Source organism: Callithrix jacchus, chromosome 9 (assembly GCF_049354715.1).
Source record: "Callithrix jacchus isolate 240 chromosome 9, calJac240_pri, whole genome shotgun sequence".
Taxonomy (NCBI): domain Eukaryota; kingdom Metazoa; phylum Chordata; class Mammalia; order Primates; family Cebidae; genus Callithrix; species Callithrix jacchus.
The window spans coordinates 78955320-78980041 of record NC_133510.1 but is presented as its reverse complement, the minus strand read 5'-3'; the positions used below and the strand labels follow the sequence as shown (position 1 = coordinate 78980041).

General features: G+C 40.3%; 1 protein-coding gene across 1 annotated transcript; it reads left to right on the top strand.

Moving 5' to 3' along the window:
• Positions 1-2788: 2788 nt before the first annotated feature.
• BBS10 (Bardet-Biedl syndrome 10) lies at positions 2789-6454 on the top strand. Its single transcript, XM_002752781.6, has 2 exons — positions 2789-3041; positions 3428-6454. Exons 1-2 carry the CDS (start codon positions 2845-2847, stop codon positions 5400-5402), a joined length of 2172 nt encoding a protein of 723 aa, XP_002752827.3. The 5' UTR covers positions 2789-2844; the 3' UTR covers positions 5403-6454.
• The last annotated feature ends 18268 nt before the right edge of the window (positions 6455-24722 follow it).

Genomic DNA, 24722 nt, shown 5'->3' with positions numbered 1-24722 from the left:
CATCAGATGAGTTCCAAGACATCATTTCTCTCTGGTTCCCCCCCCCGCCCACCCTCCTCTCTTCCCATTCTTGCTCTCCGCTCAGCATGCAATGGCTTCTGGCTGTCATTTGGTTTGGTTTTATTAATTGGGGAGAAAAAGATAGGAGAGCCTGCTGGTTTCTTCTATCTTGGTCATAGCAATAAGGAGTAAGGAAAACAGCCTCTCATTGTCCAACCTCAGTGAAATATCTACAAGATCATTTTCTTGCTAATATTGGCATGTTTTGATTCGCAGATGATGTATGTTGTGCTGTTATGCTAGTTGAATCTTCTGCATCTTACAAAATATCACTTGTGGGAATAATGAACCAGGAGAGTGGTGACCTACCACAGTAATTTGGTGGGTGTATCAGGCATCTGAACCAGAGCAAGTCCATCTTGAGTAGGGGCTGGGTAAAATGAGGCCGAGACCTACTAGGCTGCATTCCCAGATGATTAAGGCATTCTAAGTCACAGGATGAGATAGGAGGTTGGTACAAGGTACAGGTCATAAAGACCTTGCTGATAAAAGAGTTTGCAGTAAAGAAACCAGCCAAAACCCACCAAAACCAAGATGGCCACGAGAGTGAACTCTGTCCTCACAGCTACCCTCCTACCAGTGCCAGTGACAGTTTACAAATGCCATGACAACATCAGGAAGTTACCCTATATGGTCTGCAAAGGGGAGGCATGAATAATCCACCCCTTGTTTAGCATACAATCAAGAAATAACTGTAAAAATGGGCAACCAGCAGCCCTCAGGGCTGCTCTGCCAATGAGTAGCCATTCTTTTATTATTTTTTTTCTCAGTAAACTTGCTTTCACTTTATGGAGTTGCCCTGAATTTCTTTCTTGCATGAGATCCAAAAACCCTCTCTTGGGGTCTGGATTGGGACCCTTTTCCTGTAACAGATATACTATAAATATTTTAATGTTGAGTGCTAACTATGCAAGGTATAGTGAACATTCACCTCCTCAAAACCTTGAGATTTTTTTTTTATTTGTTATATCCGTTGGTTTTTTTGGCGGGGGTTGTTTCGTTTTGAGACAAGGTCTTGCTCTGTCAGCCAGGCTGGAGTGCAGTGGTACAATCTCAGCTCACTGCAACCTCCCCCTCCCAAGTTCAAGGGATTCTTACACCTCAGCCACTAGAGTAGCTGAGATTACAAGCATGCACCACCATGCCCAGCTAACTCTTATATTTTTAGTATTTTTAGTAGAGACAGGGTTTTGCTATGTTGGCCAGGCTGGTCTCGAACTCTTGGCCTCCTGTGATAGCCCGCCTTGGCCTCCCAAAATACTGGGATTATAGGCATGAGCCAGGCCCATTGCTTTTAAAGATGCGAAAAGCAGAGATCAAAGAGGTTACTTGGTAGATGCCACAGGTAAGGAAATTAACAGCAAACCCAGGTCTGAATCCAAAGCCCATACTCTCAAGTGCATGTGTTTTAGGCCAGGCAAGGTGCCTGTAATCTTAACACTTTGGGAAGCCAAGTCTGGAGGATCACGTGAGGCCATGAATTCAAAACCAGGCTGGGCAGCATAGGGAGACCCTATCTCTACTAAATGAAAATAACCGGGCTAGCAAGGGATGAAGTGACTTGGAGGTTAATGCAGAAGGATGACGAGCTCAGGGTCGCAGGGTTGCAGTGAGCTCTGATCATTGCACTCCAACCTAGGCGGCAGAGTGAGACCTAGCCTCAAAAAACAACAACAACAAAAAACGCTGTAATATAAGAGACAGCATTCTCTGTCATTGGATTATATACAATAATCCCTGGCCAGTGTGTTTTTAAAGCATACTGTTGATCACCAATGTGACTAATGATTTAAATCACATCAGCCAGACGCAGTGCTCACTCTGGGAGGCTGAGGCGGGTGGATCTCTTCAGGTCAGGGGTTCGAGACCAGCCTGGCCAACATGGTGACAACCTGTATCTACTAAAAATACAAATATTAGCTGGGCACACTGGCGCATGCCTGTAATTCCAGCTATTTGGAAGGCTGAGGCACAAGAATCGTTAGAACCCGGGAGGTGGAGGTTGCAGAGAGCCAAGATCGCACCACTGCACTCCAGCCTGGGCGACAGAGCGAGACTCCATCTCGAATGAATCAATAAATGAATCTTCACGTCATTTCTGCTAAAGAAAAAGTAATGTACTTGTGGTGTCTAGAGTTTTATTGTGATACCTAAGTCTAGGGAATGTGGTAAAACCTCCGCAGCAGACCTAAAGCCTGCAATTCATGGTTGTGGCCAGATATTTTGCACCTGTCCTGTATCTAGAAATTGTTTCCGTGACGGTAAGGAAAGCAACTGGTGGAGAATGTGGACAGTGAATCCAAGGCAGAGGTTTTGCCCACTAACAAGCAGCTTCTAGCAGGGGATGAAAGCCAGCCGAGTTCCAACCCGCACAATAGTGGAGCCTCTCCACGCAGGCTCCACTACCATGTTGATTTCAGAAGAAAGTTTCTCGGGATACTAAAGGATTTACGGGCAGCTGACACCACTGGAGGAAAACGAATTCACCTAGGGAACAGGGGAAGGGTTTAAGGTTGCCGCTCCAGGCACAGCTACCGGAAATCCTAGCTTTTTTTTCTATCTTCGCGGACAGCGGGCCAGCTCACGCCAGCTGGTAAAGCGAGATGGCATTTCCTCCTAGCGGGCGGAAGGGCAGCGCTTTCGCCCAACCAAGAACCCTGCTACCCCGGCTTCTCAACCTGGCTTCCGGTTTTCTCCCCGCCTATTCCGTTTTCGGCAGTTCCCACTCCTCTTTTCGTCGGCCTTGGTGTTCCGCAAGCTGGTAAAGGAGGGAAAGTGGCCCAGATGCTAAGTTCTATGGCCGCCGCAGGATCTGTGACGGCGGCGTTGCAGGTGACCGAGGTGCTGGAAGCCATCGTGAGCTGCTGTGTGGGGCCCGAGGGGCGGCAAGTTTTGTGTACGAAGCCCACTGGCGAGGTGCTGCTCAGCCGGAATGGAGGCCGCCTCCTGGAGGCGCTACACTTAGAACATCCCATAGCCAGGTATCCGCGTCCCGTACGCTAGCCGGTAGCTGGGCAACCCCGGCAGCCTCTCTGGTCCTCTTGTCCCATCCTGAGATTATTCTTACTTGGAAAGACTGACCTCGGGTGAAACCGCTGTATGCTCGGAGTTAGAACCCTGCCCAAGGGAACACTCCTGTACCCCAAATCTTAACCAATTCCCAAAAACACTTTTTCCCTCTCCACCCAACTGTGGAATCTTGGGATAGAGCAGAGGTTTGTTTTTTCAAGAAAAGAAAATAAGAATGCATCAAATGAACACTATTCTTATTTTATGCCTATAGCTGTGAAAACATGGTTTTAACTTAATTTAGATGTGGGAAGCCAGCCTTCTGAAAATGAGTTGCTTTATTTCTTTTTTTGTACAGGATGATAGTGGACTGTGTTTCCAGTCATCTCAAAAAAACAGGAGATGGTGCAAAAACATTTATTATCTATCTTTGCCATTTGCTTAGAGGACTTCATTCAATCACAGAGAAAGAAAAGGATTCTTTGATGTGTGAAAACATTCAAACGTATGGAAGGCATTGGAAAAATTGTTGTCAGTGGAAATTTATTTCCCAGGCTCTCCTAACGTTTCAGACGCAAGTATTAGATGGTATTATGGACCAGTACCTAAGTAGACACTTTTTGTCTATCTTTTCATCTGCTAAAGAGAAGACATTGTGTAGGAGCTCTTTAGAGTTGCTCTTAGAAGCATACTTTTGTGGAAGAGTGGGAAGAAATAATCACAAATTTATTTCACAGTTGATGTGTGACTACTTTTTCAAGTGTACGACTTGTAAAAGTGGGACTGATGTATTTGAGTTAGTGGATGACTGCTTTGTAGAGTTGAATGTTGGTGTTACTGGCCTTCCTGTTTCAGATTCCAGGATCATAGCTGGGCTTGTGCTTCAGAAAGATTTTTCTAGGTACTGCCCAGCAGATGGTGACATACGAATGGTGATAGTAACAGAAACCATTCAGCCTCTTTTTTCCGCTTCTGGGTCAGAGTTTATTCTAAATTCAGAAGCACAGTTTCAAACATCTCAATTTTGGATTATGGAAAAGACAAAAGCAATAATGAAACATCTATGTAGTCAGAATGTAACATTGCTCCTATCTAGTGTGAGACAACCAGATTTAGTTATTTATTATGCAGGAGTGAATGGTATATCAGTAGTTGAGTGTTTATCATCAGAAGAAATTTCTCTTATCCAGAGGATCATTGGTCTTTCCCCATTTGTACCACTACACGCCCTTTCACAGTGTGAAATCTCTAACACTGCTTTGGTGAAATTTTGTAAACCTCTTATCCTTAGATCAAGAAGATATGTTCATCTTGGCTTGATTAGCACATGTACATTTATACCACACTGTATAGTTCTTTGTGGACCAGTTCAGGGTCTCATTAAACAACATGAGGATGCTTTACATGGAGCATTTAAAATGCTTCGGCAATTATTTAAAGACCTTGATCTAAATTATGTGACACAAGCTAATGACCAAAGTGACACTGCAAGTCTTTTTATTTGTAAGAACAGTGGAGAAAGTTATAAGGTACCAGATGCTCGTAATGGCTCAATACAGAAGCCTTATCCGGACACAGTTATAGAGAACAAAGATGAATTGGAAAAAACTCAAACATATTTAAAAGCATATTCAAATTTGGCAATTTCAGATGTAGAATTAGAAACATATATTCCATATTCAATCCCCAAACTGACACCAGCAGATACATTCCAAACAGATGAAACGCTGAGATGTTTGTCTTTGGAAAAAAACAGACTAATTGGTGATTATGAAGCATTACTCAAGAGTAGTTCCACTGCTTATTCAACAAGAGGAAATAATAGAATAGAAATTTGTTATGAAAATTTACAGGTCACAAATATTACTGGAAAGGGAGGCTTGTTACCAGTGAGCTTCAAGTTACAGAATATGGGTACTTCCCAGAGTTACCTTTCCTCATCTGTGCCAGCTGGTTGTGTTTTGCCAGTAGGTGGTAATTTTGAGATCCTGTTACATTACTATCTTCTCAACTATGCCAAAAAATGCCATCAATCAGAAGAAACCGTGGTTAGTATAATAGCTAATGCACTTTTAGGCATTCCCAAAGTCCTTTATAAATCTAAAACAGGAAAGGACAGCTTTCCACATATGTATATAAGAGCTGTCCATGCACTGCAAACCAATGAACCCATAGTAAGCAGTCAGGCAGGTTTGGAATCAGTAACTGGTAAATGCCAGCTGCTAACTTCAGTTCTCCAGTGCTTGACAAAGATATTAACCATTGACTTGGTAATCACTGTTAAGAGACACCCTCAGAAAGTTCACAGTCAAGATTCTGAAGATGAACTATAACATTGGAAATTTTAAATTAACCAAACTTTTCATCTTAAGCCAAGTAGAGCAGGCATGTGACCACTGATTGTGAAGTCAGTTCAGTCTACTTAGGAAAATACCATAACTTTAAAAGTTTTTAGAAGAAGCACACTAAGGTCACCAGACAAGATGCAAATATTACATTACTTTATGGGACAAAACTAGTGGGGAAGCCAAGATTTGGCTAAGTGTATCAGTTTTTTCCCTGTTTTATGCCTGTGTCTCAGTTCTATGTTAGCCTATGTGTTTAGAGGAGGGTGTTCCTTTATTGCTCCTTTTTATTCCTCTGTATCTTTTTCACTCTAGCCCTCCTTTATCTTTATATGTTTAGTTCATAGAATCATTTAATCTCTGATGTGGATGGGCTTAGTCTAATTGTTTATAATATTGAATGTTATTTGCTTTAATTTTCCCTACTCATACTTTATAAAGCAGTGAGTAAAAGACTCAAATTTTTTTTCAGAAAGCATAAAATTAATTTTTACTTTTATATGGTCATTGGTTTATTGCCACTTCATTTGGAAAACCTTGGATAGATTTTCACCTTCCATATACCTTTGGATATATGTTAGTTGAAATATAACTGTATTGTGAACTCTTTTATTTCTTTAGTAAAAGGTTAATACTAGAAAGGATATACAATTAATACTTTCGTTTTCTCCTGACCCAAGAGCTTGTAAGGATATTTTATGTATTTACTGTTTTTTCTTATATTTGGTGAATAGCCAGAGTTCCACAGTAACAAATAGTTTATTTATATTTCTAATGTTTATTTCTAATTTATTTCATTTACAGATATTCACATTTTATTTTAAAAGCTTATTAATGTAATACCATGCATTTTGCCATGGACAAGGACAGTATCTTCTACATTTATTAGACTAATGTGTTGACTAATGTATTTAAAAACTATAATATCACAATTTTTATATTAAATATAATTCTTGGCTTTTTAAACATTTATGCTATATGATACATTATTTTGTGTATGTGAATATGGAGAGAATAAATTAGCTCTTTTATGAAATTCATGGATGAATTTAAAATTGCTGCATAATTTTTTTCATGCTTTTGTTTTTCAGGTTATTCGGTCACTTTGCTTTTTGTGTGGTTGTTTTAAATACTCCTCCATTACTGTAAGCATTTAATGACTTCCAGACATGCCCAGTGCTTTGCATATGGCAAGCATTTAATAGACATAGTCACTAGTCCTGGAGCCCTTTTGTGAGGCAGGACTGGGTCTTTGTACGTTTGGCACTTGTTCTAATATCTTACACACAATAGATGCCTGTTGAGGGCCTATTTGTTGAATGAATTAGTCATTTGGTCCTCATAGATGAGATTATAATTTCTATAAACTTTCATGGGCAAAGGGTCTATTTTGGGGAGGAGCAGAAAGTGTAGAACAGATCTACAGAAAGCAATCCTTTTTCTTTTCCTTAAAAGAAATCTCTCAAAAATAGTGATAACGCTTTCATGGATTTATCCTTATTTACAGAATAACAGTAGGGAGTTTACATTCCTGAGTTAGATAGGAAAGCTTTTTTAAAAATGTAATTACATTGTATTTATACCCTCCACCACAAAGGATGTGAAGTGACCTGCAATAGGAAGAGACCACCTCCACCCAAGAAAAGGAACAGACAAAATTACAGTAAAATCTGAATAAAAATTAAAGAATCAAGACCAAGGAAAATGTAGAGACAAGTTAAAATTAAAATCAAGATCATGTTTCTATTTTGTACTGCTGCATAATGAATAATCCCAAAACTTAATTTTTTGAATCATTATGTTATTTACTTGTGGTTCTGGGGGTTGGCTGGGCTTACCTGGACAACTTCCACTGTATTCTATTGTTGGAGCAGTCATAAGTATTACCTGAGGTTCAAGGGAGACGTATGCAGGCTCCACCACTCAATGGGAACAGTGTCAATGTCACATCATAAGAGCATGTGGGATGGGATATATTGAGGCAGCTATCTTTGGAAAATACAATCTGCTATACCATGGGAGGGAAAAGACAAATACGCATTAACTTCTCAGCTGCATTTCTTTTTATTATTAAGTTACATGTCGATCCACTTCCCACAAATACATTTTCTCCAATAACCTTTATAGACCTTAATTTTTTCTCATTGGGCCAGTATAAGCAATTTTATTTTCGAAGCAGTAGACACTAAATAGTTAAACTTTAACATCTTTGAACTGATTCAGCCTGGGATGCTATTTAATCATGTTATACAGGAAGTGCCATGTTACGCATATTTCAGACTAAAAGGGAAGGGGAAGAATGCAGTTTGAGCCTGAACTTTTATCAGAAATTGCCCATCCCCTCCCAAAAAAGTAGAATATGTGTTTCCCATCATCACAGCTTAGCAGAGAAAACAGAAACTACAGTTCAAAAACCATGTATATGTATGTATGCATATGTAGTTATTTGTTGCAAGTTTGTAACAGCAAAAGATTGCTAACAGCCTAAAGGCTAGATGGATTTACAAAGTGAGAGAAACAATGATTTGGAGGGTGGGGGTTGGCGGGAAGATGCCAATCTGGAGGAGGTAGGAAGATTTCTCAATGTCATTTTGAGTTTTGAACCAATTGAATATTACCTATACAAAATGAAATAAAATTTTTAAATAGATCGGGGGCAAGCACATAGAGAATACTCTCCAAATAGTAATAAAGTAATAAGGACCCTGATCTAAGGAAATGCAAGATCATGTGGAAGGAAAACTGTGTTAGAGACACTATGGCACATAAGTAGAACTTTGACAATAAAAGGTATATACCTAAAAAAGGAAATATTCTCTTAGCTATACCTGGCTCAGGATTGTCTCACCAGTTGTGGAAATATGAGAACATTCTCACTTGGAAGGCTGCAAAGAGGTATGAGCTATGGAAGAGTGCCAGCAAGCAGTGTAGCATCTATCATCTTGGGGAATTTCCACAGTGCAGGGTCTGGCTCTCCCTTATGCAGACTCACCATCAGATTTTTGTCAGCACACTGATTATGGTTTTGTTTCAGGGGCTAACTCAAACAAAGCTTATGAATGTGATAAATTTATTTGTAGTAAGAACTCCCCCAGGAACCAGAATATTCCAAGTCCATATGGCCAATCTTTCCATTATGTGTGGTCCTATATGGGAAGTCAAACAATAATCGGGTGCTTGCTGAGTAAGCATGGAATCAGAACAAGAGAAATCAAATGAATTGTGTGATCCTCTTTCCAGTTCATTCTTGCTTCAGTTGCCCATGGTACAGTCCTTGCCCTCCTCTACCTACACTTGGTTTCTAGGAGAGCCTATCCATCCATGACTTGGGTGCCAATAGATGCTGATAATTCCATATTACGTATTTCCAGCTTAGACCTGTTTGAATTCTCAACTCATTTATCCAGCTGCCAACCCAGTCTCCATTTGGATGCTCACCCTTAATGTGCCCCAAATAGAATTGCTGTTTTCCATATCCTAACCCTAGCCCTCTCACCGTCATCCCATCTCAATGGCATCACCCACCTCATGCCTGCTCAGGACAAAAACCTAAGAAACACATCGACTTATTTTCACACATCACAGCCCATCTATCAGCAAATCCTGCTGGCTTCAAATACAAAACGGGTTTCAGATCCACCCATTTTTCACCATTGCCACTCCAGCCCAAACCACTTCACACCTGCAGTAGCTCATAATGGTCTTATAGTTCTCTAAAGTGGTTTCCCCCAACTTTATTTAAAAAGTTATACCCACAAAAAAGTTGAAAGCGTACAGTGAAACTTCATCTAGATTCACCGATTAACAATTTGCTCCCTTGGTGAATTTATACACATGCACACACACACATTTTACTGAACCAATTGAAAGTAAGTTGTGGAAATCATTATACTTCATCTTTCAATACCTCAGTATGTGTTTCTTATGAATAAGAACTTTCCCTACATGACTGATTCTTTTGAAATGCAAATCACGTCATATTTCCCTGCTCAAGGTCCTCCAATGGTTTTCCTTCACACAGAATGCAATCCAAATTTGTCATAATCTGCAAGGCTTAGCATGACCTGCCCTCCACCTATTCCTTAGATCTCATTGTCTACCAGTCTCTCTAGCTTGCTTTCCATCAGTTATACATACTGTCTCCATCAGGACAGGTTACACCATACTGAGATATCCCCAAACCTCACAGGCTTAAAACAGTCAGGCATGCTGGTGTGTGCCTGTAGTCTCAGCTACTCAAGAGACTGAAGCGGAAGGATCTCTTGAACCCAGGAGTTTTGAGTCCAACCTAGGCAACATAGCGAGAGCCTATCTCAAAACAAAAACAACCACAATACTAATATTTCTTACTCAAATTATGTGTCTACTAGAAGACAAGTGATGATTCTGTTTCCTTCCTTTCTGCTAGATCTAGGCTGAAGGAGCATCCACTATCATGCATTAGCAATCATCAATCATACCAGAGAGGGAAAAGCTCTAGAGCATCTTACATTGCTCTGTCTGTAAATGGCCCATATTATTTCCACTTACAACTCTCCAGAACTAGTCACATGGTCCTATATACAACTACGAACAACCAGGTGGTGCAATTCTGTCTTGTGCCCAGAAGGAGAGAGAACCAGAATATTTGGCAAACAACACACACACAAACGCCAAACTGGCCTTTCTGTTTCCACAACATAGTTTATTCCAGCCTCTGAACTTGCCAATTCCTGTTCTGTCAGCTTAAAACTTTTTTTTTAACTGTGATCTTTGAATGGCTCTCTTCCTCACTTTGTGCAGCTATCTCTGCTTAAATATCACGTTCTTAGCAGTGCCTTCTTTGATGCCCTATCTGAAATAATACCTTGTTTCCTCCTCAAGACCTCCCTCCTTCACTGTATATTCCTACCTTTAAGCTTTTTTTGAAGCACAAACTTGATGCTATTGTTGTATGGTTTATTTTTTTAATCGACTACCTTCCCCACCAGAATAGAAACGGGATTTTGGTTTATTGGCGTCTGTATCTCCAGCATGTAGGCTAATGCCTGATGTACAGTTCAGTGAATAAATGAAGGAATTAATGGGTCTAGACCAGTTGAAAAGCCTGACTAAAGCTGCCTTTTCCTGAGCAGTAATTGGATGGATCCCACCAACATTTGCCTCAGTGACTCCATTTATTGTATACTTCCAATGCTACTTAAGTTCTGATGGACACAATTTTTAAAAATACCAAATCACTGCAGAGTCCCACCAGCTTGGAAACCATTCTGTCTTCTACAGGTGACTTAGCATGTCTCTGTTCTAAACAATTATTTGTTAATTTCAAAGAGTATGTCTCAGTAAGAAATTTTATTTCCAAATTCTTGCCAAAAACGTCACTGTAGTCCCAAGTATTGATGGCATATTGTGGTTGAATCATGCTTTGCTTGGGTTAATGGTGTGGTAAAATATGTATAATTCTTACAGTCTCTGTCATTCACAACCATTTTTTGGAAGCTCATATTTAGCAACAAGGAAAAGAGGTAGGGGATCCTCATCCCTGCCATCACCAACTGCAGATCTTATTATAAAGAGATATTTGGGTGAGAACCTCCCTAATCACTGCAGCCAAGGTTCTTGTGCCTTGACACCTACTTACCAACTGGGTGTGTGCAGTGAACTACTCATGGGTGTTTCTCATGAACTCCATTGACTGTGTCCTAACATAGGGAAATCTGGCTGCAACAAGAGAAATGTCTTTTTTTTTTTTTTTAAGCAGGGAGCTCCCATGGTATATTTAATCATCATATATTTCTGAAACGTACATTTATGCAAACTTCTTGAGACTTCACTTATTTTTTCTTCACAATTCTTTTTTGTACTTAATAGACTCCCATACTGAATTCCTCTAATTTGTATTATATGTCTTACAATTTAATTTAAAAGTTAGTCTTAATAATTAGTTTGAGGTTCTTATACAATCTTCCAGATAGTAATTCCTACACAAGCATTAACCAGTGATAACATGGACATGAATTGAGAAGGGAGTTGTCTAATGTGCTCCTTGAAAAGACTTTGTTGGTTATTTGGGGGAATAAATTTCTGTCATTTGCAATATTTTACTCTTAATTCTTTGAGAAGTGAGAGAGAGAGAGACCTTTTATATATGTATCAGAGGAGATAGAATGAACTGCATTGTTGAAATAGGGACATTTTAAAGATTGTATTTATGTTTTACACTTTGAAGCATAGTGTAGTGAAAAAAACAGTCTTAAATAGATCAGTGTTGCCATCCTGGCTCCACCACTTACCAGTTGTGTAACTTTGGACAAGTTACTAAATACTTCTACTAAATACTAAATACCTAAATATATAATGAATATATAATGGTTAATACTGTCAACTTGATTGGATTGAAGGATACAAAGTATTAATCCTGGGTGTGTCTATGTGGGTGTTGCCAAAAAGGATTAACATTTGCTAATGCCAGCATGGACTATGGATGTTACAGTTGTAGCAGAAATGTGTTTTGGCAGACTATTTTTCTCCGTATTTCCCTACATGGTCTTAACAGTATTACCTAGACAACACTCCTCTCATAGAGCAGTGGAGTCTCTGTTCCCTCTTGTTAAACCCGGATGAGCCCTTGAGACAGCCTTGCCTGATTAGACTGTAATGAAAGTGATACTGTGTAATTTAGATTATGAATGGTAATATTGAACCTCCTGAATCTGTTGAACTCTTGCTTTTGGAACTCAACTACCATGTTGTAAGGAAGCTCAAGCAGCTCAAAGAGAGGCCCACATAGAGAGGAACCAAGGTCCCAATTCATTGTCCTGGCAAAATTTCCAACTAATATCTAAGCACCAAATTTCTAGTCATTTGAGTGAGTCTTTGAAGTGGCTCCTCCAACACCCAGAATTTACAAGTTTTATTCATGTGAGTTCTGCCTATTCCCACCTAAAATAAGTATATTATTACAAGAAGAAAACTTTCCTGTTATATTTTAAGAATTTGATCTTATGAATAAGTCAGCAGGTATATTATTCAGCTGGAATGCACAGGTAGAGCTGCACATGTTGTCAAAACATTAACATACTTTTGAATTGGTTTTGTAAATAGCTGCTGTCTTGAGCCTCCCAAGTGCCACCATCCTTTGCCACATCTTTTCCTGCCATCCTGGCCTTATAGCCCCTCTCCCTAGACCCTTTGGGTTGCCCCACAATTCAGGTTAATGCCTGGCTCAACTGAGGGACTTCCAGGGATTCTGCCTCAGTTCTTTGGTGTCCAGTTTAAGATTTGGAGTATCATTCTTTAACACTGTGTGTGTGTGTATGCATGCTACATTTATGTGATCATGCCATATATACTATTTTTCAGTGCTTTTTTTTTTTTTTTTTTTTGGCCTTTCTGCTTATCTCTCCACTCTCTTCTGCTCCTCCCTTCTCGTTGTGCCCCAGCCACCACCCCTTAACCCAAGTAATCCTGTGAAATACCAGGTGGTGTTCCATACATTTCACTATGCTGCTTATAAAGTCATATACAAGCATGTACGTCCGTATTCATATCTGTTTATTTGGATTGTTTTTGTCTTACTTGGTTGAGATTCCTCTTTGCTTCTTGTCATACTCACTGCCCCAGGGAAGGCAAAGGGACTTATTTGTTGGGTTGGGTGGAGGAACAGCACATGTTTGGCTCAACATTCACTTCTTTATCTTAAGAAGGAAAGCATGGTCAGCTTTTTACTGTCAAAGGCCTGAAACAGGAGTCAGTGCTGTTGGGGACTATAACTATATTTGGTCTGACTTAGAGACTCATGGACTAGCCTGTTTGATTTGGCATAAGCATTATTTGAAGTTACTGTAGTTCTTCCAATTCCCTCAGCTTGACTCCCCTGTCTGCCTCCCAATGGGAGTAGAGTTATTTATTGGTTCCTCTAAAACTCCATAATCAATAGATATCACCAGCCTTATTTTTGAGACAGGGTCTGACTGTCACCTAGCCTGTAGTGCAGTGTAGTGCAAACACAGCTTGAACTTTTGGGCTCAAGTGATCCTCCACCTCAGTGCACACCACCATGCCTAGCTAATTTTTAAAAATTCTTTGTAGAGATGAGTGTCTTGCTATGTTTTCTAGGCTGGTCTCAAACTCCTAGCCTCAAGTGTGAGCCACTGTGCCCAGCCAATAACCCAGTTTTAAACGCATTCACTGGAATGGCCTTAATTTAGCCAAAGAAACCCAAATGCTGTTATTTGGCATAATAATAAATTTTTTTCCAGCCCCAGAATGAATTGAGACTCTAAGAAAGCCAAATTATGGAAAGAACCAGCGTTCCAAGTTCTGTGCCACTGAATAAAAACTTCTTGATTAAACCTACTGCACATATGGGAAGATGAATGAAATCAGAGACAATATCTCCAGGTTGCAATCCCAAGGCTTGTCAAGGCCCAGCAATATTCCTGCTCTTGGGTGCCATAAAATTCCTTTACTTAAGTTAGCTCAAAGAGTCTAATACTTGTAAGGAAAGAAACCAGTGAAAATGCTTTAATAAAGAAAATAAAAAGTATTGGGATGATTAGATGGGAGGAATATTTTATTAATTTGATTAGGAAAACAGGAGTAGGGGCAGAAAGTGGAATGAGTTATTCCAGGGTGATGGGATAAAGATACTAGGTCTAATTAGGGCAGATGAGAAAACCACGAAGCACCAAGCATATAAATAGCTTACAGTGGCTAATTAGGTATGAATAGAAGCTATGTCAAAACACTTATTAGTTAAATGCTGCCAGGTTCTATTATGATTGAACATGTCCAAAAAAAGGCATATGTAATCAAAGTAGTAGTAGAGAAAACAAATTTTAAATTCAGTGTGTCTCGTGTTCTGTTTAAGAAACTTAGCCTACTCCAAAGTTTGGGCCTTTGAAATGGTAACTAAGAAATCTCAGAAAAATACTGAATTTTGGTAATTTCTTCATAAATACAAACAAAAGTATTTAAATATATTCCAAATAATATATATTAATGCATATAAATATTGTATGTAAAATCGAGCAATCTAGTATAATCCAGTCACACTACGAAAACTATTTTACAATACCATAATGATGAACTGAAGAAAAAAGTCACTTTCAAGTTATCTCTTTTCTAACTCATAACAAACTTGATTTGATCTGTTCTTCCAACAAAACATCTTCATGGAAATTCTTTAAATAGAAAAGCACAATTAAAACTCTTCATTAGAATTGCCGTTTTACTCACCATTCTCTCAAATTCCTCCAGTCAGCAGCTTCTTTGGAAATACAGAAAGCAACCTCCTGGCACTGTAACATGAACCAATCTGCAAAGATTGTATAATAGCACAGCGAAATGACTTTTACATTTGCCGTACTAAGCATCTTTAGTATGCCATACTTAGTACTGCCATACTAAGTAAAACATATGTATGGCATGGGAACATGGACTTTAGATTGGGATCCTTGATTTGCCATTTACTAGTTGTGAGACCTTAAACAAGTTACTAAAATTTGCTGTACTTTCCTCATTGGTTCTTCCAGTTCTGTATTGTGTAACAAATTATCCCCAAATCTAGTGGCTTGAAATAGCAAATGTTTATTCTCTCACACAGTTTCTGTGGGTCAGGAATCTTAAGAGTAACTTCAGTGAGTGGTTCTGGTTTAGGGATTTTCACAAGGTTGCAGTCAAAATACTGAAGACCTGAGAGGCTAAAGGATCCACTTCACTCACTCATTTAGCTGCTGGCAGGAAGCTTCAGTCCCTCACTCTGTAGGCATCTCCATGGGGCTGCTTGATGTGTTCACATGATATGGTAGCCGGCTTTCCCCATAGTGAGTGACCCAAGAGAGAACAATGCCTTTTTTGTTTTGTTTTGGAGACAGAATTTCACTCTGTTGCCCAGGCTGGAGTGCAGTGGTGCAATCTCCGTTCACTATAACGTCAGCCTCCCAGGTTCAAGCGATTCTCCTGATTCAGCCTTTAGAGTAGCTGGATTACAGGTGCAGTAGATATGGGGTTTCACCATGTTGGCCAGGCTGGTCTCACTTCTGGCTTCTGGTGATCCACCCACCTTAGCCTCCCAAAGTGCAGGGATTACAGGCATGAGCCATTGTGACTAGCTGAGAACAGTGGCTTTTTTTTTTGGAGATGGTATCTACCTCTGTTGCCCAGGCTGGTCTGCAATGGTGCAATCTCGGCTAACTGCAACTTCCGCCTCCCAGTTAAAGCAATGGCTCCTGCCTCTGCCTCCTCGGTAGCTGGGATCAGGCACACGCAACCATGTCTAGCTAGTTTTTGTATTTTTAATAGAGAGGGGGTTTCCCCATGTTAGCTGGGTTGGTCTCGAACTCCTGACCTCAGGTGATATGCTCTCCTTGGCCTCCCAGAGTGTGGGGATTGCAGGCATGAGCCATCATGCCCAGCCAAAAACAGTGCCTTTTAATGTCACTTCTGCTGCATTCAATTCATGAAAAGTGAGTCACAGAGTTAGCTCACACTTTATGGGAGGGGAATTAGGCTCCACTCTTTATTAGTGGGAGGAATGTCAAAGAATTTATGGATTTAGTTTAAAATCATTAAGTCAGTAAAACAATATAGAACTTATTGCACCCTTGAAAGGGTCAAAGGTAAACATCTAGAACAATGCTGGCTTGCAAATATATATACATTTACTGAGTCTTCATTGAGTACCCTTCTGGCCTGCACACTTTTAAACCATGAGAAAAACCCTCAGAGTTCTGTTCTCATGAAGCTCACAGATTATTGGGGAATATTGACATGAATCAAACATTACATAAAACAAATATAAAATTGCTGCCTCGATACATGCACAGTGCACAGTAGAGGGATTTGATCTAACCAGGAAAGCTTCCCTGAGCAAACGATGTCCACACTGAGATCTCAGGGTTGAGTAAGAGTTGATGGGGTGTAGAAGGAAGCGAAGAGAGTTCTAGGTAAAATATTCGACAGGTATGAGACTTGTGGGTGAAGGCATGGAGAGGACAAGGCACTGAGGAGGCCAGCACGACTGGGACAGGGGAGGCTGCACATGGACATAGGAGAGGTGTGTTAGTTCATTTTCACACTACTGATAAAGACATACCCAAGACTGGGAAGAAAAAGAGGTTTATTGGACTTACAGTTCCAAATGCCTGGGGAGGCCTCAGAATCATGGTAGGAGGTAAAAGGCACTTCTCACATGGCAGTGGCAAGAGAAAAATGAGGAAGAAGCAAAAGCGAAAACCTCTGTTAACCCATCAGATCTCATGAGACTTATTCACTATCACAACAATAGCATGGAAAAACCAGCCCCCATGATTCAGTTACCTCCCACTGGGTTCCTCCCATAACAAGTGGGAATTCTGGGAGATACAATTCAAGCTGAGATTTGGGTGAGGACACAGCTAAACCATATCAAGAGGGCACAAGGAGTCAGTCCTAACCCTACTCATCTGTCTCTAATAAAGGAAGAGAAGAAAATATTTTATATGCTTATATGAAGTCAGTGGTGTCCAGGGAGTAGAGTCTGGGGTAGGGATTAACTGTGAAGGGACATGAATAGGCTTTGGGGGATGATGGGCTGTTTTGTGTCTTGATTGTGGTGACGGTTATGAAACTGTATGTGCTCGTCAGAACCAGTAGAACTGTGACTGAATAGGGTGAATTTTACCATGAGTAAATTATGCCTCAATAAACTGGACTTCTTTTTTATTGTACTTTAGGTTCTGGGCTGCATGTGCCGATTATGCAGGTCTGTTGCATAGGTACATACATGGCAATGTGGTTTGCTGCCTCCATCCCTCTGTCACCTACATCTGGCATTTCTCCCCATGTTATTGCTCCCCGCCCCCCCCACCGCTGTCCCTCCCTTGGCTCCCCACAACGGACCCCAGTGTATGATGCTCCCCTCCCTATGTCCGTGTATTCTCATTGTTCAACAACTGCCTATGAGTGAGAACATGTGGTATTTGATTTTTCTGTTCTTGTGTCAGTTTGCTGAGAATGGTGGTTTCCAGATTCATCTATGTCCCTACAAAGGACACTAACTCATCATTTTTTATAACTGCATAGTATTCCATGGTGTAAATGTGCTACATTTTCCTTGTCCAGTCTATTGTTGATGGGCATTTGGGTTGGTTCCAGGTCTTTGCTATTGTAAACAGTGCCACTATGAACATATGTGTGCATGTGTCAAAAAAAAAAACACTTTTGTGCAGGCACTTTAACAGGGGTATCATAACATAGTGAATTTTTCTGTGATATGGGTTTTGGACTTCATCCAAACAGCTAATTCCTGTCACATCAAAAGAAGACTGTCTTCATGAGGTTTAACCTGTCTAATGGTTATCTGTAACTAAAACTCCCCAGTCAATGATAGCGGTGTGTGTGTGTGTGTGTGTGTGTGTGTGTGTGTGTGTGTTTTGGTGGGAAAGATAAACACATCTCACAGTAAATTAAATTTGGTAGAGTTTTGGGTATTAAAATATTTTCATAACCTTGCAAACCATAAAGGAAAGGAACATTTTAGTGGTAATGAATCAAGTGACTATATAATGTGAATGCTCTTTTTTGCTTGCTTTGTTTTTATTCTGAAAAGGGTGCTGTATGAATACAATTCTAAGATCAACAATGATGCTTAACAATGGAATTTAAAAGATTATTATTTTGTTACAAAACCTGTAACAGATATGAAGCAAAACAGGTTTTCCTAACTCAGAAGCTTCTGAGTTACTTGGGATACTCAGAAGTATCTGATATTGATAGAGTACTTGGGATACTATCCTTAGGCAAGACACTGATGCCATTAAACTCTTATGAAATTAAAGATTTGAGAGGAACATTGATCATTGCAGCACTAGACTTCAGCAGCTGAGCTCTCAAGGTTTTCAATTAAGATGCTGTTAATGAAAATGAAATGTGTAGTATTCCACATATAAATATGCCACCATTGATTTATTTATTACAAAGCAATGGGAGTGACAGCCTACAACTACACAGAACACTGTGAATGGATTTCACAGATAAAAGAAGCCAGGTACTAAAGTGTATACTGTATGATTCCACCTATGTAAAGTATCTATCCTGAAAATAAAAAAACTAGTCTGTTCTATTGCAAGCTAGTGCAACAGTACCCCTTGAAGGGCAGTGGGGGGACTAGTGACTGAAAGAGAGCATGATATGGATTTCTTGGTATGAATAATCTTCTGTTTCTTTTTTTTTTTCTTTTTTGCCTAATACCCTTGACTGAATTCCAGTGTTCTGTTTCTTTATCTGGGAGCTGGTTACATAAATGTGTTCAGTTTGTGTGTTCATCAAACTGTACACTTATATGCATTTATATATATATATGTTATACTTCAATAAAAATGTATTTTTAAATAAAAAAGAAATATATGGCACAACAGCAGAAGACCGTGTCATAAAACAGAAAATTAGAGCTGGGTGCAGTGGCTCACGCCTGTAATCCCAGCACTTTGGGAGGCTGGAGCAGATGGATCATGAGGTCAGGAGATCAAGACCATCCTGGCCAACATGGGAAACCCCATCTCTACTAAATACAAAAAATTAGCTGGGCATGGTGGTGCGTGCCTGTAGTCCCAGCTACGCAGGAGGCTGAGGCAGGGGAATCACTTGAACCTGGGAGATGGAGATTGCAGTGAGCTCAGATCATGCCATTACACTCCAGCCTGGGCAACAGAGCAAGACTCCATCTCAAAAAAAAAATAAATAAATTAGGACATTAGCCTATACTTTCTCATTATCACAAATTCCTCTAACAGAAGGCTGCTATACACTTGACAACAGAACTGTCCTCCTATCTGGGCAGATGCCCTCTTTGGTTATTTAAAAATTTTTTTTAAATTAACAGATAAAATTGTATGTATTTACTGTGTACTACATGATGTGAAACATATATACATTGTGAAATGACTAAATCTACATAATTAACATATGCATTACCTTACAGAGCTATTTTTGAGATGAGAACCCTTGACATCCACTCTTGGCATTTTTAAAGAATACAATATATAATTAATTATAGTCATCTAGTTGTACAGTAGGTGTTTTCACCTTATTCCCAACCACCTTATTCCCTGTGACCATCATTCTAGTTTCTACCTCTATGAGATTACATCAAAGTAGACTTCACATCTAAATGAGGTCATGCAGCATTTGTTTTCCTCTGCCTGGCTTATTTCATTTAACATAATGTCTTCCAGGTTCATCCATGTTGTCACAAATGACAGGACTTCTTATTTTCTATGGCTGAATAGTATTCCATTATACCACGTTTCTCTTCATTCATTCTGTATTAATGTACGCTAAGGTGGATTCCGAATCTCGGCAATTGTGAATAGTGATGCAGTAAACATGGACCTGCAGCTATCCCCTCAACATGCTGATTTCATTTCCTTCGCATGTGTACCCAGTAGTGGGATTACTGAATCATATGGTAGTTCTATTTTTAATTTCTTTGAAATATCTCTACAGTTTTTCATAATGGCTATACTAATCTACATTCCCACCAATTGCATACAAAGGTTGCCTTTTCTCCATATCCTTGTCAATGCTTATTAACTTTTGTCTTTTTGATAGTAGCCATTCTAACAAGTGAGAAGTGATATTATAGTTTTAATTTGCATTTCCTTGATGATTAGTGATGTGCAGCATTTTTTAATATATCTGTTAGCCACTTGTATGGAAGACCCTCTACCCCTCTCTTTGAGAAGGCAGCTTCAGGAGGGGTTCAGGAGCGAGGAAGCATGAAATCAAGCCTAGCAGCCAGTAAGGTGACAGATATCATAGCCTGATCACCTTCATGTTCGCATTATAAGATTTGGGACTTTCACATAACAAAATCACTTGCTTAAAAACTGAGCCAGACATTAATATGTGACAGTGTTTGGGCATAGCATTTCTATAGGGCTTGGAAGTTGGAAAATCTGTTTTCTTGTATTTCTCCTGCTTTCACTATTCATAAGCAAATTTATCAAGCACAATTTTATGCAAGTCTCTGCCAGAAGCTGTGGGGGATGAAAAGATATATAAGACACAGTTCTTGACTTCAATAAGCTTGTGATCTCATAGGGAGAAAGCCTCACACCATGAAAAGATTAACCAAAAATACATAGCAGTATGTAAAGGTTGAATGGGGGAGTGCTGATTAAATGCGGCTTTTATCATGTGAGGTGAGAGCTTACTGTGGGCAATAAAGGACAGAGAAAGCTTATCAAAAGAAAATAAACGAGTTGGAATTTGAAGGAAAGGATTTAAAGGAATAAGCTAGACATGGAAATAAGCTAGAGGGGAAATTTCAAGAGAGAAATAATGTAAATAAAGATGCTAAAGGATCAGTACACAAAGGACGTTTAATTGGGATTGCCTTGTGGCGTAGAGTCTGAGAAAATATATTCAAAGAAACAGTCCAGCAATTAAAAGTAATTCAGATCTTTGCTAGAATCTTTCAAAGGCTGTCCACAGGGATCCATCCAATTGGTAATCCCAAGCATCATTTCTTATAATATCCTCTTCTACATTTCTTGCAGTCTAATATCTTTCACGTATTGCAGCTATAACTAGACCAAGGGTTGGCGATTATATTTCAGCCTTTGTGGGCCAGATAGGCTCTGTTATAACTATTTCACTCTGCAACTGCAGCTACCAAAGCAGCCATAGACAATATGTTAATGATTGATACGGCTACGTTTCAATAAAACTTTATTGTCAATAATAGGTGGCAGGCTGCATTTGGCCCACAAGCCATAGTTTGCTTATCTCTGAGCAAGACTTATCCAATACCCCCAATAAAGTCAACCCCTCCTCACAACCTAAGTTCTCCTTTTCTTTTTGTGTCCTTCCCCTGTCCTTTTTCTTGTCTCTCACAGTTAAATTTCATTCCTTATGTCAGTTCCTGTTCTGCATTAAGAATCAGGGTCAATGGGTAGAGAAAGACACAACTATGACTATGACTGCTCACCTCATAATTTTCAAATCTGTTATCTCTAGCCCAAATGCCTCTGGTGAGCTGCAGACCTATTTATTCAACTCCCTAGCTGGTGTTTCCAGGAAACAGGAAGACCTCAAGGCCCTTCAACTCAGGGTCTGGTAGACTTTTGATTTTATACTACTTTTAAGCAAATAAGTTAGCCTGTTACTATTTTATGGAATCACAGACATACCAGAGAACTATTGACCGTTTCTAACAAGGAAAAGTGAGTCAGCCCAAGGAATATTTTAAGAAAATTAATCTGGCAGCACTGTGTGGGATGGACTGTAGTGGTTATTAACAGAAAGCTAAGAGACCTGTTAAGAGGTTATGGGAATGAACTGATGCAATAGATGTGGAGTCTAAACTAGAATGTCAGCTAGGAATGGGAAGAAGGGATGGGTGTGGGACAAAGTGTGATTCAAAGATTAGCTGGAATTGACACTGATGAATGCTAGGAAGGAGTCAAAGTCAGTTAAGTGAAAGATTCCTGAGATACAAAAGCTGAGTCATAGGAAAATATTTGAATCATTTTTGTCTACTTTTTGCATCCTTTTTGCCCCACAAATGTCAGTGTTCCTCAGGTTTCTTTAGCCCTCCCCTCCCCTCCCCTCCCCTTCCCTCCCCTCCCCCTTCCCTTACCCTCCCCTCCCCTCCCCTCCCCTCTCCTCCCCTGCCTTCCCCTCCCCTGCCTTTCCCTCCCCTGCCTTCCCCTCTCCTTCCCTCCCCTCCCCTCCTCTTCTTTTCTTCTCCTCTTTTCACTTAATAAAATTTTCCTGGGTAGCAGGATTTAAATTCATGGCTTTGAGTATGACTGCTCAGCTGATAATTTCCAAATCTGTTATCTCTAAGCCAAATGTCTCTGGTGACCTGCAGACCTATTTATTCAACTCTCTAGCTGGTGTTTCCAGAAAACAGGAAGACCCTCAAGGCCCCTCAATGCAGGGTCCAGTGCACTTTTGATTTTATACTACTTTCAAGCAAGTAATTAGCCTATTGCTAATTTCTGGATGCAGGCATAAGAAATAAAACTGAGTCAGAGACAGAAGTCCTTCTTACTCACAGCAAGCAGCATGAGCATTAGCATGTTGGCATCAATTACCATTGCACCCCAAATCCCATGAGGATGAAATGGGGGACCAGATGGAGGCCTGCACATGCAGTCGATTGTGTTACAAGAAAGGGACAGGAAGCTTGAGCCTACTGTTTTATAGCAAGCAATGAGAAAGCCTGCTGCCTGTTCTGGAAGGAATCCACTGCAAAAAGAAGCTGGAGAAATGGCCTAGGTAAAGAGTGGTCAAGGCCAGCTGGGCACAGTGGCTCACACCTGTAATCTCAGCTTTTTGGGAGGCCAAGGCAGGTGGATCATATGAGGTCAGGAGTTCGAGCTCAGCCTGGCCAACATGGTGAAACCCTGGCTATATTAAAAATGCAAAAATTATCCAGGCTTGGTTGTGGGCACATGTAATCTCAGCTTCTCAGGAGACTGAGGCAAAAGAATCGCTTTAACACAGGAGGCGGAGGTTGCAGTGAGCCAAGATTGCACCACTGCACTCCAGCCTGTGCGACGGTGAGATCCTGTCTCAAAAACAAAGCAAAACAAAAGAGCTGTCAAGGCCTTGCATTCTTAGCAGTTTCAGCAGGATGTAAAGGTTCACAACAGACCCATGGAAGATTGTTCCAGTACTCAGCATGTCCAGTACTCAATTCACCAACTTCTTTCTTAAGCCTGCTGTTCTATTTCCAAACTTGGTAAAGGGCACCATCTCCTACTGTAATCACTCGACCCCCAAATTAGCAGTTATTTCAGGTTCCTCCCTGTCGCTGTATCTTTTTCCTGTGACTGCTTAACAAATAGACCAGTCATGGTGGCACATGCCTGTAATTTCAGCTATGTGGGAGGCTGAGGCAGGAGAATTGCTTGAGCCCAGGAGTTCAAGACCAGCCTGGGCAACATAGTGAGACCCCATCTCAAAAAACAAAAGAAAGTAAAAGAAAAATGATCATGAACTGGATGGCTTAAGACAATGTAAACTTATTCTCTCACAGTTCTGAAGGCCAGAAGTCTGACAGAAGGCATTGGAGGCTGTGTTCCCTCAGGAAGCTTTTGAGGAAAATCTGTTTCTTGCCACTTCCAGCCTCTGGGGGCTCCAGGAGCACCTTAGTGTGTGGCCTTAGTGTGTGGCCGGCTCTGTCTCTACGGCCACATTGCCTCAGTCTCCTCTCCTGTCAAATCTCCCTCAACCTCACCCTTATGAGACGCTTGTCGTTGGACTTACAGCCTACCTGGATAATCCAGCCTAAGATCATCCTCTGAAAAGTTCTTAATTTAATCACATGTTTTGCCATATAAGGTAATAATCACAGGTTCTGAAGATTCAGGTGTGGACATATTTCTGGGGGGCCACCCTCCAACTGACTGCAGCCACCAAGACTCTAAAGGCTCTGGCACAGTCATTTTTATGCAATAAATATCTGCTGAATTTAGGAGTTACCTACATAGAAGTAATAGTTAAAGCTGTGAAAATAGGTGGGTCTCACTTCAGAAAAGAGAAAAGAAGGAACTATTATTTATGAGCTTGTTGTTCCTATAGATTTTTTTTTTTTTAGACGGAGTCTCGCCCTGTCACCAGGCTGGATCTTGGCTCACTGCAACCTCCGCCTCCTGGGTTCAAGCGATTCTCCTGCCTCAGCCTCCTGAGTAGCTAGGATTACAGATGCACACCACCATGCCTGGCTAATTTTTGTATTTTTAGTAGGGATGGGGTTTCACCATGTTGGTCAGACTGGTCTCAAACGCCTGACTTCGTGATCCGTCTGCTTCAGCCTCCCAAAATGTTGAGATTACAGGCATGAGCCACTGCACCCAGCTCTCATATACCTTTTAAAAAAAATAATCACAACCAGGCAAGGTGACTGACGCCTCTAATCCTCACACTTTGGGAGGCCAAGGTGGGAGGAAGGCTTGAGTCCAGGAGTTTGAGACCAGCCTGGGCAACATAATGAGACCCATCTCTATTTTTTAAAATAAATAAATAAAAATAATCCCATAATTTTTATAAAGGAAATATTTTATTCCCATTTTACACATGATGAAGCTCGGGTTCACAGAAGGCAAGGAATATTTGAAATCATTCTGGTAATAAGTGACACAGTCAGGATTCAGATCCAGATCCGAATAAAGAAAAAAAAGAAAAAAATCCATGATTTTTCTACTGTATTACTCACAATTCAGCAGCCTACCTTTGGGGACATGGTGGTCCCTCAGTGCATTTGTCCAATATGTGAGTTGAGTGTAGAGTAAATGTGGATTTTCTACAGGAATTGGGGCATGATAAATTCTCAAA

Coding starts and splice junctions, on each gene's coding strand:
- BBS10 (XM_002752781.6), top strand. CDS start 2,845: ATGCTAAGTTCTATGGCCGCCGCAGGATCTGTGACGGCGGCGTTGCAG. Junction 3,042..3,427: donor TTAGAACATCCCATAGCCAG/GTATCCGCGTCC, acceptor TTTTTTGTACAG/GATGATAGTGGACTGTGTTT.